At 38.6% G+C, this 19,383-nt stretch overlaps 1 protein-coding gene across 31 annotated transcripts in view; it reads left to right on the forward strand.

Moving 5' to 3' along the window:
- The window catches only part of EIF4G3 (eukaryotic translation initiation factor 4 gamma 3), a 234,008-nt gene that overhangs the window by 178,607 nt on the left and 36,018 nt on the right, over window positions 1-19,383 (forward strand). For all 31 annotated transcript variants that reach the window (XM_081145840.1, XM_081145844.1, XM_081145846.1 and 28 more), the window contains 5 exons: window positions 3,195-3,365; window positions 7,233-7,430; window positions 16,291-16,437; window positions 16,864-17,100; window positions 18,135-18,239. In XM_081145840.1, the coding sequence (XP_081001966.1) occupies window positions 3,195-3,365; window positions 7,233-7,430; window positions 16,291-16,437; window positions 16,864-17,100; window positions 18,135-18,239 (858 nt within the window). The remainder of the gene's footprint in view (window positions 1-3,194; window positions 3,366-7,232; window positions 7,431-16,290; window positions 16,438-16,863; window positions 17,101-18,134; window positions 18,240-19,383) is intronic.

Below are 19,383 nucleotides of genomic sequence, written 5' to 3' on the forward strand. Positions count from 1 at the left end.
TACTCTTCATAGTTTATGGTTCCATACCTCGAGTCATTTTTGCCAGCTTCCAAATTGGAGTATAAATAATTACCACTCCAAAATCTTAGTATCTGCTAGGTATGCTTCATAGTATGGTTTAAACACTTGTAACTACTAATATAAACTTTCCTGCAACAGACTTATTACAAAATATTTTTATTGCATAACGATTGTTTTAATATGTCATATGCAGTTGCATATAATTTTAAAACATAAAGGTTTTTTGATGGACAGTAAACTGCATATCAGTTGAAAGCACCCAGGTAGTATCATCTCTGTAGCTTTTTCAAAGTCAAATTACTTGGCAGTTGTGGTATGTTAATAGTCATCTGTTAGCAGACATCACAGAGTATCCCAAAAGAAATGTATTGAGCAGGGTTCTAGGGACCTAAACTAGGAGCTTACCATTCATACTCATTTCGCAAACTTTGAGATTAGCTGAGCTATTACAAAAGTTTGAGGGGCAGAGTTTTCCTGAGCTCATATCATGCTTTCATCCTCTTAAAGGAATACTTGGTTATCTGTCTTTAAAAATTGCTAGGATAGATAGTGGTCTTATTTCCTTTGGTTATCTAGGTAGGCAGAGGGGTTTGAGGTTATGAATGAGATAGGAGCTGTATATATTAAATTATAAAACAGAGATGGGTATAATTTCCTATTTAACATATTTAAGAAAAATATGTGAAAGTGGGTAAAAAATTTAAACTTCCCACTCACCTGAAGAAAATTGTGGCTCGCTAGCTAATCAACCCCAACTTCTGACTCTTCGTTTTAGTTCTGACATTTGTGGACCCGGAGCACATTATACCTTAAAGTTCCTTTTCTAGCCCTAAATCAAGATTGTCTGTCCTTCAGTCAAGGAGACCAGGCTTTATTTCTTTTTGTATACTTTATAACTCTTAGTACTGGATCCTAAGTTTTGTTTGCGTCTCATAAATAAGCCGTTCATTATATGTGGTGCAACTTTTGAGGGATACTACAAATTTGACAACTTATATTAAATTTTTCACACACAAAAAGGACACAAAATGTTTAAAGGTAATTAAAGCAATCTACATATCACTTATTTTAAAGTCCCTTTTGTTCTTTGGTATTGATAATGATTCCTTACCTAGTTTTTAAGGTTCTTTTACATGCCATGATTTTTAGGTAGGACAAGCATTTAATATATGAGAAAGCTTAAGTTCAAAAAGTTAAGAGACTTGCTCACAGTAACTTAACTCATAAGTAGCAGAATTGGACTCAAGAGTCTGCAGTTCTTTAGTCTTCTAACCTGCCCCTTTCCTCTGCTGCAGCACAGTCCTTCCAGGCATTGATGTTCGGACAGTGAATTCATTCCCCGAGTGTAACCATGAGAACATTAGAGATTAATTAATTAAGCATGTTAAGCATTTATAAGTATAGTAAGTCTGTTGAAGAACTTAATATACTTGGATAAATTTTTGTGAACAGTATCTTAATTACATCCAGAGATACAAGTAGAATTTTAAAGTTTGTCTTGGGCATTTGTACATGGGTTATACTTTCAACTTTTTTATCCTGGACTAACTTATATTTATTATCTTTTCAAAACCTGGATTAAGTTAAATGTCTTGTGATGTAATGGTGTATTTGGACCTTATCCAAGCATTGGAAAAGAGATTAACCCTAGTGAATTAATACTAGAATGTAACCTGAATTATAAAAACCATACAATACTTGGCTTACTGCATTTTTTTAACAGAGTTGTTTTGTCTGAGCTATCATATCAAAGTTTCTGTTATAAATAATTGTTCTTATTGTAGTGCTGTCTGGTTTAGCAACTGTTTCCTGTTGGTACTTTTCCAGTCTGTTGATCCGTTAGTTCTCTCTCAGTTATACCATGCCTGTTGCCTGTGGGTTTATCTGACCTTAGTTTTTTAATGTTTACCAAATAGTCTGAGATCATATCATCAGTACTGAGTTCTTGGCTGGGTATATTTGACAAATTGGTGTGTATTGCCTAGAAATTCTAGCTTCTGATCCTGATACATTCTTGATACTGCCATTTCTAATTAGGACAGATGGTGAAATATAAGAGAGTTCTGAGAATGGTGATGTGTAAACGCTTTTAAGCTTCTCAGCTTAGGTCTCAGACCATACCTCTCTTAGAACCTTTCTTTTTATAGAAAGCATGACATTTAAGTTTCTGCTCCTTTCCTGAAGTTTTATATGAATTCAAAAGGGCAGTATTGGGGTATTAAGTGAGATATGATTCTGGTCTTCATGTGTTGTGTGAAGCTTTTTTCCTTCCCTCTTGAAATCTAATGGCAATATTTACTCAGCATTTAGAGAATGCCGTATCAGAAAACGTAAAGGCTCTCATTATACAACAGATCTGGGAGGAGCAGAACTTACTACCAACCCAAATATTGAATCTTGCAAAATTATTTCCAAGTATTTGGTGTAGCAACTGTTGTGACTATTTTCATACACAGAATGCAACTTTTAACCTACCTCATTATCTCACAGTGACAATTCTTAAATTTGATGACCAGTGTGACGTGCCAGCTCATGTTGGTTTTAGCAGAATGAGTATACTGGGACTCGAGAGGAACAAAGAAGTCACAGAAAGAGAAAGACATTTTTTTCGGGGAACAGTTTAGTTTGATCTCATTAATGATATAAGAAAAACTTAGTATTTCTGGCCCAGCAAATTTAGAGGGATTCATTAAGATCTGCACTGAAGTTGGGTGTCTGTGCTATAGAGAATTTCATGATGAGGTTGTATTTGCATTTCACACTAGAAGTTTAGAAACCCAGTTTTTGAAGCAGATTTGTAACTGATTATTGCTGCATGTGAATTTTTGTATTCAAAGTGAGCAGTTCAGAGTCACAACCAGTGAAAAAGAGAGCTTCAGTGAAGGGTGGTCTTTTTTTTGTGAGGAACACTAGCTTTATCGGATATAATTTTCCATCACTTTATTTCATTTTGGACGTGAGGGTCTGAGGTTGTAGTGGTGGAGAGCATTACATTGATCGTGTTCTAAGCCTCCCCCGTGCCCCCCCCAGAAGACCACATGTAAATTGAGTGCCTAATGCTCGCCTTGGCATCGAGAGTGTTTGATGGGATCCTCAGGCTGACTAGAGCAGCACGGCAGAGACAGAGTTGTAAGCACCCTGCGCAGGTATAATAAGGAATATCCTTGTCCTAGCTGTTGAACGCTGGGCCACGGAGATCTCAGCCTGGCCAGAGGCGAGAACCCAGGAAGATCATAACGGTCCCTGTGAAGGAGGATGTGCACCTGAAGAAGGCGGAGAACGCCTGGAAGCCCAGCCAGAAGCGGGACAGCCACACCGAGGACCCCGAAAGCATTAAAACCCAGGTGAGAGGAGCCCAGCTCACCACTGTTTTGGAATTTTAATGATACTGTTTTAGCTTGTGTTATTGCCCTATTAATATATTTAGAGATTTTAGTTTCAGGTTTTTTGTATTTTTTTCCTATTATAAGGTAAGCATTATTCTAAAAGCCATCTTAGATACCACACAGCCTGTTTTCTCTTGAAATTGCTTTGTGTGTGCTTTTCAAAACAGACACTATGTCTCAAGGGTTCATAAATCATAGAATTCTATCATTCAGGCTTAGATCCATATTTGTTTTTATTAAAAATGTGTTTTTAGAGTCTCGGTGTTTACCCTGTACTGGTCTGTCTGGTTAATATATTGCTTTATGTCTCCTTGTCAAACCGTCATGCCTAATAAGTTAAAATTAAGAAACTCATCTTGTTTTAGAGTCTTTTGGAATAAAATTGATTCTTTGTATTTTTTGTGTGCATATCCTGCCCCCAGAACTCCTTAGGGTAAATTGAAGAATTCCTTTAATCCACATGAAATTTTTTATGTGTCAAATAATGTACAGCCTGATCCATCTTTTACTGTATGTGCAATGCCAGTTCCTATCCCTGAGTTTACCTCTACCATCTCCTTTGAATGTTTTTGCTTCTAGGTACCAAAACTAGAGTCTCTCCTTGAACTTCATACCTGTACCAGAGCCAGGCATCACATAACGACTTTTCAGTCTCTGATTCCTTACATATCTTTTCTCTCATCAACAGTTTAGTAAAGCAGTCAAAACCTCCAGTTCTGGAGACAGAGGCAAGTTCTGTTAGGCAAGTCTTAATCTCATCTGTAAAATCGCTCTACCTTATAGGGCCATTGTGAAGATTAAGTGAAGTAATATAAAGCACTTGGCATAGTTCCTGGAGCCCAGCTAGGTACTCAGTATGATGGTGATCCTGGGATCAGAGACGTGCCTTATAAATCTTGATTTTGATGCAGCACCAGCAGAGAACCTCATACATAGTAGATGCTTAGCAAATACTTGTTAAACAAGTAAACTAATAACAAAGTTGTTGAGAGAGTCAGGACTAAGATGAACTGATTCATTACAGAAGCGTGCTGTTACACCTATTTGGCTGCTCACCTTTGTTCCTCTTTCTGGTGATTGCCCCAGAGATTTGTCCCTAAGTAGTACATACATCCTTTCCAGATTCACTGACATCAGGTACCTAATCTTCCCTCCATTTCTTCTCATTGTGTTTTTTTTTAAATACCTTCTACATCCCTCCCTCCAGTCCCCCTGCATAATGCTTAGTGATAGGGGCCTAATTGGCTTACAGAAGGTAGGTCAAAGTCTTGCTGGATCTTTATTATTGAAGGTGTCTTTTTTTTTAGTATATAAGGCACTTGTGTTAGTGCCTTACTTCATTAGGAGGAAATAGATATTGTCTTTTTTTTTTTCAAATGAGGAAAAATGAAGCTTCAAGAGATTAAGTTACCCACAGTGTTGTGGTTCATTTGTCGTGACTTGTAACCTGCCTTCCTTTACTCTGTTACCAGAGTTGTCCCCATTATTGATTATTTTTTAATTTCAGAAACATTAGAATAGCTATAGTGACTTAAGGTATCATTAATTAGTTTTCTTTAGTGAATAGATAAAACAAATTCAGTGGAGAATAAATAGACTTCTCTTTCAGGGCCAATGCAACCTTATTTTTTCGACACATTTCTTCTAAGTAAGGGGCGTCTTTGCTCCCCTCCCGTCTTTTGCGGAATTTTTCTTCCCTGCATAGCTGTACCCTAGGTGGAACTGATGCTCCTGCTCTTGGTTATCCTGTCTTCCATTTTTGTCAAAACAGTGGTTTTATTATTGCCTCCACTTTCAGGAAACTTTTTCACTCTTTCATCCTTACCACAATGTTGTAACAACTTCATGAATGATACCAACGACCTTACTCTTACTGTGTCACAAGATGTCATCTCCTTGCAGCAGTTCTAGGACATCATCGCCTCACGCCACGTCTAGACCCCTACTGCATACACTGCTGTGCTGGTTCCATTGCTGGGGTCCCCTCTTTCGTCTTTCTTCTGCTTCAGTCATCTTCTGAAGCACTGATTTTTATTTCTCCACCCTAGCTTTTAACCTGTCATTTAAGGCCTCACTTTCTCTCACAGCTAGTGCATACTAGTCCTCTGATCTTTCCCTGTTCTCCATTACCAAAATAGCAAACTCTCAGTGACAGTTCTTCCTAAAATGTTTTCCCTCCCTAAAATGTCTTCTCCCCCTTTTTTTTACTTGTTAGCTTTTTTTGTCCATACTCTGGCCTAATTCTCATTTTCTTCTAAAGATACCTCTGACTAGCCCGTCGCCTCTGACCCCTCCTGTACCTAAACCCCTCCCTCTCCGCTCCTGTCCCCCTCGTGCCTGCTCTGTCACTGCGCTGGAACTGCCTGTCTCCACCTAAATTCCAGTGGTCTGGGAGGCAGTCACTGTGCCTTAGGCTTTATTTGTTTCTGATACAGAATTTGTTGTAGGTATTTATATTGACTAAATGATTTTCAGGAAATTATTTGTTGTTTGATGCTGGAGATTTTTTAAATGGAGTATAATTGACATATAACGTACTAGTTTCAGGTGTACAATGTCATGATTTGACATTTGCATATATTGCAGAATGATCACCACAGTTCTGGTTAACATTCGTCATTAAACATAATTAAAAATGTTTTTCTTGCGATGAGGATTTAAAGCTCTACTCTCTGAACTTGCAAATACATCGTCTGTTACATCAGTAATTTACCTTTTTATTGCCCTGTTTTTCTAAACCTATGTTACCTCCTGAAATATTTGAGGACATTTGAAGGCAGTTGTTTCTATTCTTCATATGAAATACAGTTCAGTTTTAGACCTAACCAGTACCATCTCAGTTGACACAGGCAAAATTAGAGAGGTGCGGTGACTCCACTATCCCTAGTAAACTGAAATTTTTTTTATTTAGAAAAAAGGAATACTGACTCATTGCTAGAAAACTTGACAATATAATTTTTTTTAATTTAAATTGATTTATTTGCTGTCTCCTATCTAGAGAAAAGTGTTAACATATTGGCACATATCTAAAAATCCTTGTATGCAAATACACATTTTTAAAGGGATCAAACAAAACATTTTTATAGGCCTTTTCAGTTACCATAGCATGTTTTCATGAATTTTTGCAACTTAATATTTTTACTGGAGCATAATTTACATTTAGTAAAATGTACACTTTTGTGTATAGTTCTGTAAATGTTGATCAATATCCATAGTCATGTAACTACCAATAAAATCGATACAGAACATTTGCATCACCGTCCTAACGTCCCTTGTACCTCTTTGTATTTGTCCTCTCCCCTCGTGCCCCCCGTCAATCACTGATCTGTTTGTCCTTACAGTGTTGCTTTTTCCAGACTGCCATATAAATGGGTTCATTTTGAATACAGCTTCTTTCACTTAGCATATGCGTTTAGGATTTATTCATAATGCTACATGTGTGATTGGTCTAGTTTTTCCTGATTAATGAGTAGTATTCCATTATTTACAGGATAGAGTTTCCAGCTTTTGGCAGTTATGAAAAAAATAGCTATAAACATTCACAGAGAGGATTTATGTGAACATAAGTTTTTGTTACTTTTGCATAAAGTCCTAGCTGTGGGATTCTAGTTCCTAGAATTCTCATCAGTAATGAAAATGTCGTGCTATAATTTTTTTACTGTTTATTAAAATAGATGAATTTAATTAGTTTTATGATGCATGCACAATCCTTATCAATAATTTGGGAAGTTAAATTTGTATATTATAAGCAAATTATAATTCTTTCAGAAAGCATCATATTGTTATAGTTACTATAATGCTCTTTTTTGTGTTTGACCCTTCTAGGAACTTTTTAGAAAAGTTCGAAGTATCTTAAATAAATTGACACCACAGATGTTCAACCAGCTGATGAAGCAGGTGTCAGGACTCACTGTTGACACAGAGGAGCGGCTGAAAGGAGTCATTGACCTGGTCTTCGAGAAGGCTATTGATGAACCCAGTTTCTCTGTGGCCTACGCAAACATGTGTCGGTGCCTAGTAACGGTAAGAAGAGAGGAAGGAATAGAACCAGAAATCTTCAAGAGGTATATTCTCCCCTCACTGCACATTCCTCCCAGAAGTGTTATTGGGGTAACGTACAGGGGAGAATATATTTTTAGCACTTATTAATATAGTGTCCTGTTGTATAAAAAGAATCTTTAATAAAATGTATACTCCCCTCGAGGAGTTTTGGAGACTAGACTGAAATAGACATATGGTCCCATCCAATATGAGGAAGATTGAAAGTGGTTTAAATTAGTAATGTGAAATTCTTGTTATGGGCAAGCAGTTTTTCCTGGGGCGTCATCTTATAAAGCAAATGCTTTCATTCACATTTATTTAAATTCAAACTTGAAAGACATGTTGGTTCTAATTCTAGTGTCAGTGAAAATGATAGGATAGTTGTAGTCATAAATGGTTCAAAACTGATCATTTCATCTCTCGGAAACTATTAGATTTCTTTCTCTTTACATTGTTCACAGCCATTTAATCTTCACAGCCTGTCAAATCTAGGGCAAGACAAAATGGGAGACCAAAGAGCTTCTGGTTAGTGTTCATTATCCTCAATTCTGCAGTCATAAACGGCCATGTACCGTCTGTGTTTTCTCTGTTACCAAGGTATTTGTGTCAGAAATGTTTGTACCTTTAACATCTGAGTTTTTTCTTAATTATCACAACTCATTGTCATCATGCCTTGCTGTAAAAGTGCAAAATTCTGTTCTTCTACCAGTATTTTTGAGTACCTGTGTCCAAGGTAGATAAGTCTGTTGGTACTTTAAAAAGTTACATCTTTAAGAAACTCAAAATCCATATTGGGGGGGGGGGATCACTTATGAGGTATTCCAGGATATTGAAGTATGTTAATGCCTAAAAGGATGATTTAGACCAGCTATTTTCACCCTTTTCCATCTCACGGCACATAAACTAATTACTACAATTCTGCGGCACACCAATAAAATATATTCTAGTTTTTGCCAGTCAGGTAGAAAAATAGGTGGGGTTTTGACTCATTCACACCAAACAGCTATTGCTGTGCTGGCTGTTGTCATTTTTTATTTGACAGTCTAAAGAAAAAGAGATCAGTGCCCCTGACCAAATAGTCAGGTACTGCATGTTTTAAAAACTCCAGCGGCGCACGGGGTGAAAATTGCTGGTTTAAACTGAAAAATCAGGTTGGAGGAAAAAGACATCACTGTGGGTGGGAGGGTGACAGGCTTTTATGAAGCAGGCAGAGTTTGGGTTGCGGGGGGCGGGGGGGTTTCAAGGGTGGAGAACGGGAACACCCTCGCAGCCCGCAGGTTCCGTGTGCGGCAGCAGGCGCCGCTAAATGCTTACACACTCGTTTTGGAGTCTCGGGTCTAGGTTTAAAATTTTAACTTTAAAATTTAAAGTTAAATTTCTACTCTGCCTCTTGCTAACTTTATAACCTTAGAATTGTTACATACCTTTTTTAAGCCTCGTTTTTAATCCATAAAATAAGATTAATTCATATAATGAAAAAACTAAAATAAATGAGATTGTTTATGTAAAAAGTTTCTAACTCAGGTAAGCCTCCCTTCCCTCCCAGGCAAATGTGAATATATGCTTCCACAGTGTTCTTTATATTTATAAAATCACATAAAGCCCTGGCCATGGGTGGCTTAATTGGTTGGAGCATCGTCCCGTGCACCAAAAGGTTGAAGGTTCGATTTCCAGTCAGCAGCCAATTGATGTTTCTCTCTCACATTGATGTCTCTCTCTCTCTCTGTGTGTCTCTCTATATATGTTTCTCTTTTTCCCTCTCCCTGGCCCTCTCCCCCCTCTCCCTCTCCTCCTCCCCCCTCTCTCTCTCCTTCCTTTCCCCCCTCCCCCTCCTCCTTCTCTCCCCCTCCCCCTCCCTCTCAGAATGAAGTGTTGGGAGACCAAAAGATGAAAAATACAAGAGGGGGAGGGTAAGAGATGGGGAGGATTTAGTGAGATCAAGCTTTGCTTTTATTGGAGCCCCAGGAGAAGAGAGGATCGATGGGGGGAAACTATAGTTGAGGAGACATTTTTCAAAACTGCTGAGATGTTGTTAAAGCTACTGAGTCTCAAAAGATTTTCTACAAACCCCACACATCGGTTTTTTTAAAAGTGAAAATGAAGGAAAGCTTTTAGACCAGTCATATAAAGCTACTTACAACAAAAGATAGCCAGAGGGGTAAAGGTATTAAAAACTTGTCTGCAGGCTTCTTAATGAGGACACAAAAATCACTATATGCAAAAGGAAATAGTAAGTTAGACTACATTAAAATTAGCATAATTTCATCAAAGGATGTCATTAAGAGTAAAAATGCAGGCTGCATATTAGGAAAAGATAATTGCAACACAAAAACCCAATAAACAGCTTATATCAGATTTTTTTTAAAAAAAACTAATAGAAATTGTTAAGAAATAAGTCTTTTTAAGTAGACAAAAGTCATAAATAATACCTCACCAAAGAAGTTGTCCAAATGGTCAACAGTAACACCAGATTTCTAAATTTACCAGGTATTGGTAAATATGTTTGGCAACAAGAGCTCTCAAACACTGCTAGTGGGAATATAAATTATAACAGCCACTTTGAAAAGAGTTCAGCATTATCTACTGAAAAGCTGGCCATAATTTTCTGCTATAACCAGCCTTTCCATCCTTAAGTATATACCCAATCAATAAACATACATTTCTTAAGTGCCAAAAAGTAAATACAAAAATGTTCATAGTATTTTTCATAATGGATAAAAGTTTGAAACAGTGTCCATCAGTATTAGAGAATTAGAGACAATGAACCCAAACTACAACTACATATACGTGGATGAATCGCACAAGAATAAGCTTTAGCAAGAAAATATGTACTATGTGATTTGTTTAAGTTCAAAAATGAAACTGTCGTGTTTGGGGTGCATATTTAAGTGGTAAAACAAAGGAAAGCAAGAAACTAGTTCTTAGAAACCTACAGGATAATGGGATTCAGTTTGGCAGCTGGGAGGCCTATCAGTGTTGTTTCTTGACCTGGTGCTACACCTGGTGGTGGTCATGTGAGTTAGTCATAATTCATTGAGTTGAACCTTTATTGGGAGGGAGGGAGGGAGGGAGGGAGGGAGGGAGGGAGGGAGGGAGGGAGGGAGGGAGGGAGGGAAAGAGAGAGAAAGAAGAAAGAAAAAGAAAAGAAAAGCAGGAAATAGAATGAAAAAATGTTGTGGGCTCTTGAGTTTTACTCTTGAACCTTTATAACTATTAAAAGAGGGGGGGTGGAGAAAGAAAAGAAAAAAAGCAGGAAATAGAGTGAAAGTGTTGTGGGCTCTTGAGTTTTACTCTAATGTTTAGTTTCTTCAAAAGTGAAAGATTTAAAACAAATAATGGCAAAATCTTAGGTTTACCAGTTGGGCGATGAGGACATGAGTTGTGCTATATGATTTGGGGCTCTGTAAGGAAGGAAATGGAGCTTAGCCAGTTAATTGTTTTCCCACGGTGGCAAGTCCATGGGCTAGTGTTGACCAAAATGGAAATGTTAATATATGTTTCACTAATGCCAGCTTAAGCAGATTTCTTTTTTTCAAGCTTCTCTTTACTATGCTAATGTTTCTTGTGAAATCAAACAAGAGGGATCTACTCTACAGCATTTTTCAGACCTTCAAGACCACAGGCACTGTTTTGGGGTTTTTGTTTTGTTTTTTAAAGATCATTATTAGTTTGAGAAATGATCCCTACCAGTGGACTGAGAGAAACTCAAGATAGTAGAATAAAAAATTAGGCTATTAAGTGGAGGAGGTACTCTTTTTCTACCCATTGTATTCATTAAGTAATTTCAGTAACTTCATGTCATTATCATTATGTTCTACTGAGACTCCCACAGGTCTTTGGCTTGATTCATAGTTGTAAAAATTTTAATTTTAATTTTATTATTTTTCAATCCTCGCCCAAGGATATTTTTTCCATTGCTTTTCAGAGATAGTGGGGGAGAGAGACATTGATGTGAAAGAGACACATCAATTTGTTGCCTCCTGCTCTGTGCCAGCCAGGGCAGGGGATTGAGCCCGGGACTGGAATCGAACCCAGGACAACCCTTCAGTCCAAGGGCCAAAGGTCTAACCACTAAGCAAAACCATCTAGGGCATTGTAAAAATTTTTAGATCTGTGCCACTTCTCATGGATTATCAGTGTTGGTCATTTGAAATAATGGAATCTTGTTACAGTCGTATACTGTGGTCATGAGTAGTGGTAGTAAGAGTAAGGAGTAGTGTAATTTTAGCAATATTCTTTGAGATACATGTGCTAAAATGATTACATGTAACTCATTTAATCTTCTTAGCCATTCTGTTATCCCTATTTCACAACTTTCTCTGAAATTTACAAAATTACCTAAATAGGGATTTAATATTTATAGAGGTTTTGAATATTAAATACTAGAACCTTAGCTTAAACAATGCCTAGGCCAGTGGTTCTCAACCAGGGGTGATTTCATTCTCCAAGGGACATTGGGCAATGTCAAGACATTTTTGGTTATGGCTACTGGCATCTTAGTGGGTAAAGGCCCAGGATGCTTCTAAAAATCCTATAGTGCACGACAGTGAATTATCCAACCCAGAATGTCAGTAGTGTCTAAGTTCCGAAACCCTAGCTTAGATTGTTGAGATTTTAAGATTTAGGAGTCATCAATTTAAGAACAATGCTTGTTCTCATTGTCAAGAGCAGTTTTTAAACCTTTTTCCTGCCTCCACGTCATTCATGTGGACCACACACCACCTCCATTTAATACCTCTTTCGGCACTTTGCAGTGATTATCTAGGTGAGGGCCTGAGAATATAGTTCTGTTGTGTCAGTTTTCCATGACTTCTTAAAGGGTAAGCTTTTAATAAAGGAATTCTTTAGATTTACAGAGGAAATTGATGCAATAGTAAGTTGCTCTGTAAATAACTATAGTTACTATGCACACAGACACATTTATACATCTACACAGCTCCCTGCTTCTACCAAGCCCTAACTGAAACCTCTGGCACATAGGCTTCAGCACATAAGAGAGAGTAAACCAGGCCTCAAGTGTACTGCTTCTAGGAATGACTGAAGAGACCTGTGAAACCCTCACAAACTAAGGCATTTAACCAGAATTCAGTACTTCTCTTAGGAGAAGGACATCTGAATTTAGTGGCAAATGGAAATTGGACAAGAGAAAATGTCCTGTGCCTAAATCTATATACGTAAATAAAATTTGAGTTGGATTATTGGTAGCATTAAATTGCTGTGCTATTATTAATCATAATTTAAATTAAAATCCCCATCTTGGAACCCCATTAGAATGTAGACAACACATGCTAACTTACTGTCATCATCCTCTTGAATTTATAATAACAAAATTATTATGTGTCACTATTCTCAGAAGATATGTTCTCACTAGCCTACTCCATATTTCCCTGTTAACCATCCCAGAGGACATTAAGTTTATGTTCCAAAACAAATCTTTAGGGGGTCATTAGCTAGGCATTCTTTTTGAGATATATGTACATATGTAGATATGTGCACATTCTGCCAGTTGTTCAGTTTTGATGCTTCCATATGAATATACCTAAGAAGCTTATGCACAGTTACATGTTCTTAGGTCCAATACAGGTAAAATGTCCCGTGACCATCATTTGGGGATAGCAGATACTCATTTCTCTTGCCTTTTGTGGTTCTCTCCCTAACTGCGCTGTGAGCTTTGTTATATACTTTCTTTGATATCTATAGTATTACAATATGGGTTACTCTTAATTTTTAATCATAAACATTTGTCAAATACAGCTCCAAGTGTTTAAATATAACTATATTCGTTTATTGGGTTCAATGTTCCAGCCACTGTTACTTGCTTTACTTAGACCATCTCATTTAAGCCTTCCAACTGTCCTAAGAGATAGATGTTATCCTCATTTTTAGAAAGAAAGAAACAGGTTTGATGAAGCTGAGTAACTTGGTCAGAGTCACGTGACAGAGCTGGGATTATGACATCTCCAGAGCTCCTGTTTCAGCAGCTACTTTATAATGTCCCTCAGTCTACAATTGTTGGGATGTCTCCTTTTGCAGATGAAGGGATTGAGGCTCAAGGAGGTCGCCCTTGCTCAAATTTACATAGCTGATTAGTCACAGAGTTGGGATTCAAACCCTGATTTTATGACTCAAGATTCCAGTGCTCTTTCAGTTTCAGTGTTCTGAGTACCCGTTACAACTTTCTTATCTGTGACTTATAAAGTGCTTTCACCAAACCTATTTCATTGGGTGCATACATATAGCTGCACTCTAGGTTAGACATAGGTATTGTGCCTTTCTTGTTTTGGATGACAAAACAGATGTGGGTTAAAAGAATTGCTTTTGTTTAAAAGCAGGTAAGCAAATCTTTTGATCCCTAACCCAACCCTTTCAACATGCCCTTCCCTACATAAAAGGTGTAGAAAGCCATGTCTTTTTATACCTTCTGTTAAGAGAAATTCTCCCGTCTTATGTCATTTCTACTTGTTTCTATAAACCAAACTGTCACAAGTTTCATTTCTTTAGCCTCTCTGACTGGTGTTAATTTTGGTCCCTCTCACCGTAAGACAGTGACCTGGGTTTTCACGTTGTCGCCCACATCCTTCCCATTTACACAGCAAATCTGTAATGCAGGAAGCATCTCTTTAGAGCCCATAGGTTGCAGCCCGGGTGATTTTTACATTACAATTATGTCCTGCTGGTGAATTATGTCAAGAAACTGGATAGAACTGTTTTACTGATTTACTTATGTTTGTTTAACATAGCACATTGGAGCCCTGGCTAGGTGGCTCGGTTGGTTGGAGCATCATTCTGTACACTGAAAAGGTTGTCAGGGCACATACCCAGGTTTTGGGTTTTATCCCAAGTCAGGGTGTGTACAGGAGGCAACCGATCGATGTTTCTCACATCAATGTTTCTCCCCCTCCCTCCTACTTTCTCTAAAAGCAATAATAAAAAATAAAATAAAGTAGTACATTGGATATAACTGCTGATTTTTAGAACCTTTTTAGTTTGTTCTGGAACCTGACATCATGTTGGTTCTCAATTATACAGCACCTTGCTCATGGATATGCCTCTTGGTTCTCTTGGTTCTCTTGTGCAAGGCTGATCAGATGCCTGCCTTCTTGTGTGATCATAGAGCAGGCCTGACTATGAAGTGATCTATAGTCGCTCCCACGTGTATGGCCTGATTTAGAGATAAGAACATGTTAGCTTTTCTGTGGTTGTCCAAAAGGTATCTGATGATCTTCCCCTCTTCCTAAGTTAATGTTTTCTGAAAATAAAATGTAATGAAACACTTGATCCTTTGGTTGATTAGACTGGATTTGTTAAATGGTCTTTCATATGTCATAGGGAATATGTTGGAGAGTGTACCATCAGTTCTAACACAGATCTACTGTAGCATCATAGTCTCTTTTCTCAGGAAGTTTCTCTAGCCATTCAGCCGTCATCAGCAGCTAAGTCCATTCAGATCGATAACGTTAACTCTTTTGTGAGTATAAATACAGTGCATCCTGTTTTTTACTAAACCCAGGGCAAATGCCCTGCATTTCTTTTCTTTTTTAAAATATATCTTTATTGATTTCAGAGAGAGGAAGGGAGAGGGAGAGAGAGACAGAAACATCAATGATGAGAGAGTCGTCGTTGATCGGCTGCCTCCTGCGGGCCCTGGACTGGCAACCTGGGCATGTGCACTGACCGGGAATTGAACCATGATCTCCTGGATCCTACGTCGATGCTCAACTAGAGCCAGGCCTGGCTGGGCTACATTTCAGAACTTTGAGAACCACTTTGTGATTCTAGAAAACCATTTTGCTATGTTACACAATAGCTGTTCAAAATGGTGCTCAAGGGGATTTCATCTGTAAAATAGAATATTTTAGTTTATTGAAATAAAAAACATAGTGTATTGGTAGTCAAAGTAAGTACTGGCATTGCAGTATCTTGACATTCCCCCGAGGAAAAGATATCTCAAAAATTGTCAAATGTGCCCTGGCCGGGTGGCTCAATTGGTTGGAGTTTCCTCCCGTACACCAAAAGGTGGCAGGTTCGATTCCCGGTTAGGGTATGTGCGGGAGGCAACCGATCTGTGTTTCTCTCTCACATTGATGTTTCTCTTTCTCTCTCTCTCTCTCTCTCCCTTCCTCTCTCTGAAATCAATTTTTTTTTTTAAATCGTCACATCTGTCCCCCCTTCTGCCTTTTTCTAGATAAGGATCTCACCTATAGCAGTTTTCCTATGGCTTTGAAATTCATGTCATTTCTATTTGTTCCTTTAAACTAGGGATGGGGAACCTTATTTCTGCCAAGGGCCACTTGGATATTTATAACATCATTCACAGGCCATACAAAATTATCAACTTAAAAATTAGCTATGAAAAAACTTCCTAGATTTATTGAATTTCTAGTCCCACCTGCAGTTGCCTTGGCAGGGCCAGACCAAATGATCTCACGGGCCATATATGGCCTGTGGGCTGTATGTTCCCCATTCCTGCTTTAAACCAAAGTACCTAGAATGGTATTAAGAAAAACAAAAGTAACAACCCTATAGAGTTAAAAATGTCTAGATAAGTGCGGGCTCATAGTTGTAATAATCTTACATGGATTTCAAAGTCAGCTAGAGGCACAACCAGCCACAGAAAATGTACATTTATATGAGAGGATTGTGCATCTTTTCTGCATAAAATTTAAGACATCTTACCATTGAAACACGAAATGCCTGAAGCTGAATTGTATACCTCTTGTAGAATGCTTACCTGTGGTTCAGTCAGCATTATTTTGCCAATAAATAAAATTGATATTTTGAGAAAATCATTGAACGTATTTAAGTAATCTTGCCGCTTTTGCATTTTCCTGTCTGGATGCAGCTGAAAGTCCCCATGGCAGACAAGCCCGGGAACACAGTGAATTTCCGGAAGCTGCTGTTGAACCGCTGCCAGAAGGAGTTTGAGAAGGATAAGGCTGATGACGATGTCTTTGAGAAGAAGCAGAGAGAACTCGAGGCTGCCAGTGCTGTAAGTGTTTTCTCAGAAAGAAAGTGCTTGTGCAGGGTGTGTTAGCAAGTAGAGATTTCGTGAAGCCGGCTACGTCTTCCTGCTCTTGGTGCCTTTGGCCTTTTTTTCATAAGCAGATACGATATTGATGTCTAGAGGAATACTTTATTTCTTTTAATGCTGCATGTTAGAGCTACTCAACCTTCTAAGACAGGGACACCGAACCATCTTAAGAGAAGTCACTGAGTACCAGAAATCTCCTGAAATGAATGCAAACTTTTGGGTATAGTTCATTTTTCTGAGGAGTGGGTCTTTAGTTGCAGTCAGATCCTCAGAGGGCATCCCTGACGCCCAGAGAGGGTAAGCACCATGAGTCTCAGTGTATGTTCTTAGCGTCTATTGTGCAGTACAGTTTTCATCATCAAGATTCTATTCCTTATACAACAGCCAGAAGAGAGGACGAGGCTTCATGATGAACTGGAGGAAGCTAAGGACAAAGCCCGGCGGAGATCCATTGGTAACATCAAGTTCATTGGAGAACTCTTTAAACTCAAGATGCTGACGGAAGCCATCATGCATGACTGTGTGGTGAAGCTGCTGAAGAACCATGATGAAGAATCCCTAGAGTGCCTCTGTCGCCTGCTCACCACCATTGGCAAAGACCTGGATTTTGAGAAAGCAAAGGTAAAAATCCAAAATCTCTGAAACCTCCAGCAGGGACTCCATCAGTTCAAAAGAACTAAGATGGTCAACAGAAGTGTTCCATCAGGCCCCAGCCACCGAGGCTGTTTTGCTTTCTTGCCCTTCTCACTGTCAGTATTTGGGCCCACCGTGCCCTTACCTCATTTCCCTTAAAGTCAGAAGTGAAGAGCTCCCAAAGTACATAAAAGCCAACTGATGAGTTGTTCAGATTATTTGAGCCTTGTCTTTTTTCTGCATGGACCATTTCACAGGCCACTTTGTCATATAAGCAAATTATTAGCAGAAATAAAGGGAGAAAAGCTACTATGGGTCCGGACTGAGGGTGATACAGAAACAAAGAAAACCCAGTAGCTTTCTTAAGTTTATGCTCTAATTAATGGCACAGCTACCTAACCATGATTTAAGAAATCATTAAAAATACTGGTAAGTCAAACAACATGGTGCTCTACAAATAAGGGGTTGGGAAATTAGAAATGCTTCAAAGAAATGTCAGAAATGTTTCATAACATCTGAATCAGCTAGGATTATGTTTGGCTGTGACAGGAAACCCCAAATATTAGTGGTTTATATAAGATTGAGGTTTATTTCTGATTCGTTCAAGTAAATTTCAAAATAAGAAGTCTGAGGCTGGTCTGGTGGCTCAGGTATGATCAGAAAACCAAGTCTCTCCAGCTTACATTCTGTTATTCCTAAGGTGTAGCCCTTGTCCTTAATGTTCTCAGCAGAAAAGGTTGGAAAGGAGCAAAGGACATAGCCACTGCTCTCTGAAGGCAGGTTCCAGGGAGCTGCAGTATCACATTTCCATTTATATTCTGTCAGCCTGTAATCAGTCATTTGACCACGGCCAGCAGACTGAAATACGTAGCTTTTATTTTGGGTGTCATATGTTCAATTAAAAATTCGACCACATTACCTTTTGACTATAAGTTGTATTCCTAGGCCATTTAAAAATTCTACATGGTAAAATTACATTTGAATTCCTCAGCTAAGAATACTAACGATTTTGTCTCTTGTAGCCACGTATGGACCAGTATTTTAATCAGATGGAGAAAATTGTGAAAGAAAGAAAAACCTCATCTAGGATCCGATTCATGCTTCAGGATGTGATAGACCTAAGGCTGGTAAGTAGAAAAATAGTAAGCCCACCACTCCACTCTCTTTTAAGGAATTGGGTTGGAGAGGACGTCCTAGTGTGTACGTGTGGAAAAATGTAATTCCTTTGCTCTAAGACTCAAAAATTGAACTGACAAAGCTTCGTGGAGAGCTGTGTGAAAGGACAGGAGGCACATACACCTGCCTGTTATGTGTTTCTGCTCTTTGATTATCAGACCACATTGCAGTTTTAAAGTCAGCCGTTCTAAATTCAAACTGTGGTCACTTAAATTTAGTCTTAGGATGCTAAATAATCAGGAAGCCTCATCTTTAAAATGAATACATTTAACTTCCCTGAGCCTTATATTTTTAGTCTCTAAAATGAGGTGTTGCCTACCTTGCAGATGTGTTTTAAAAATCCAGTGAGGGAATTATGTAAAGTGCTGAGCTCATAAATGATGTTTTCTCCTCTGCTGTTTTTCCTGTATACCCTCCTGTTGTGCTGCTTTCATTGTCTTCATTTCTCATGCCTGAGCCAGTTTTTACCACTACCACCTCTTTTGTCTCTTCTTGTTTTAACTCCTGCAGGGAATATACTGCAGCTGCCCCTAAACTAGAGAAAGTGAATACAGCTCCCACCCCTGCCCTGCCCTGCAACCAGACCAAGTAGCATTGGGATGGTTCTTTATCTTGCCAAGCCCAAATGTGATCTCAGAATCCTTCTTAGCAAAACCACTGCCAACTGATGAGAATTTGAATGCTAATTTAAACCTATTTGCCATCCTTGCCTCTGGCTGATAGAAGAATGTAAATATAAAAACTCCTCCACCTAATCCTTCAACCACTTGTACTTACATCGAATATTGGGACTGTAGCTGGGCAGGGAAGGAAAGAGAAGTGTACGTATTAGGCAGCAGCATGTTTTGTCCTTCATAGAGAGGATAGGCAGAGGACAGGATGAAGTGGCACTTTGTGTAGGCTGCCAGAACTGTGATATGAGAGAAAACTGCTCTCAGCCTCGATTCGGAACACCCGCGGAGCTGTCGTGAACCGAGTCGCAGCGCCCCAGGCTAAGGCAGGGCCAAAGAACCTTGATCTTTCTCAATTCCTCTTCTCTCCTCACACACACGAAAAGTTGAAAAGAATGAAACTCTCTTGGCCAGGCTTCCACTC

The sequence above is a fragment of the Miniopterus schreibersii genome, assembly GCF_964146895.1.
Source record: "Miniopterus schreibersii genome assembly, chromosome: 8".
Lineage (NCBI taxonomy): Eukaryota > Metazoa > Chordata > Mammalia > Chiroptera > Miniopteridae > Miniopterus > Miniopterus schreibersii.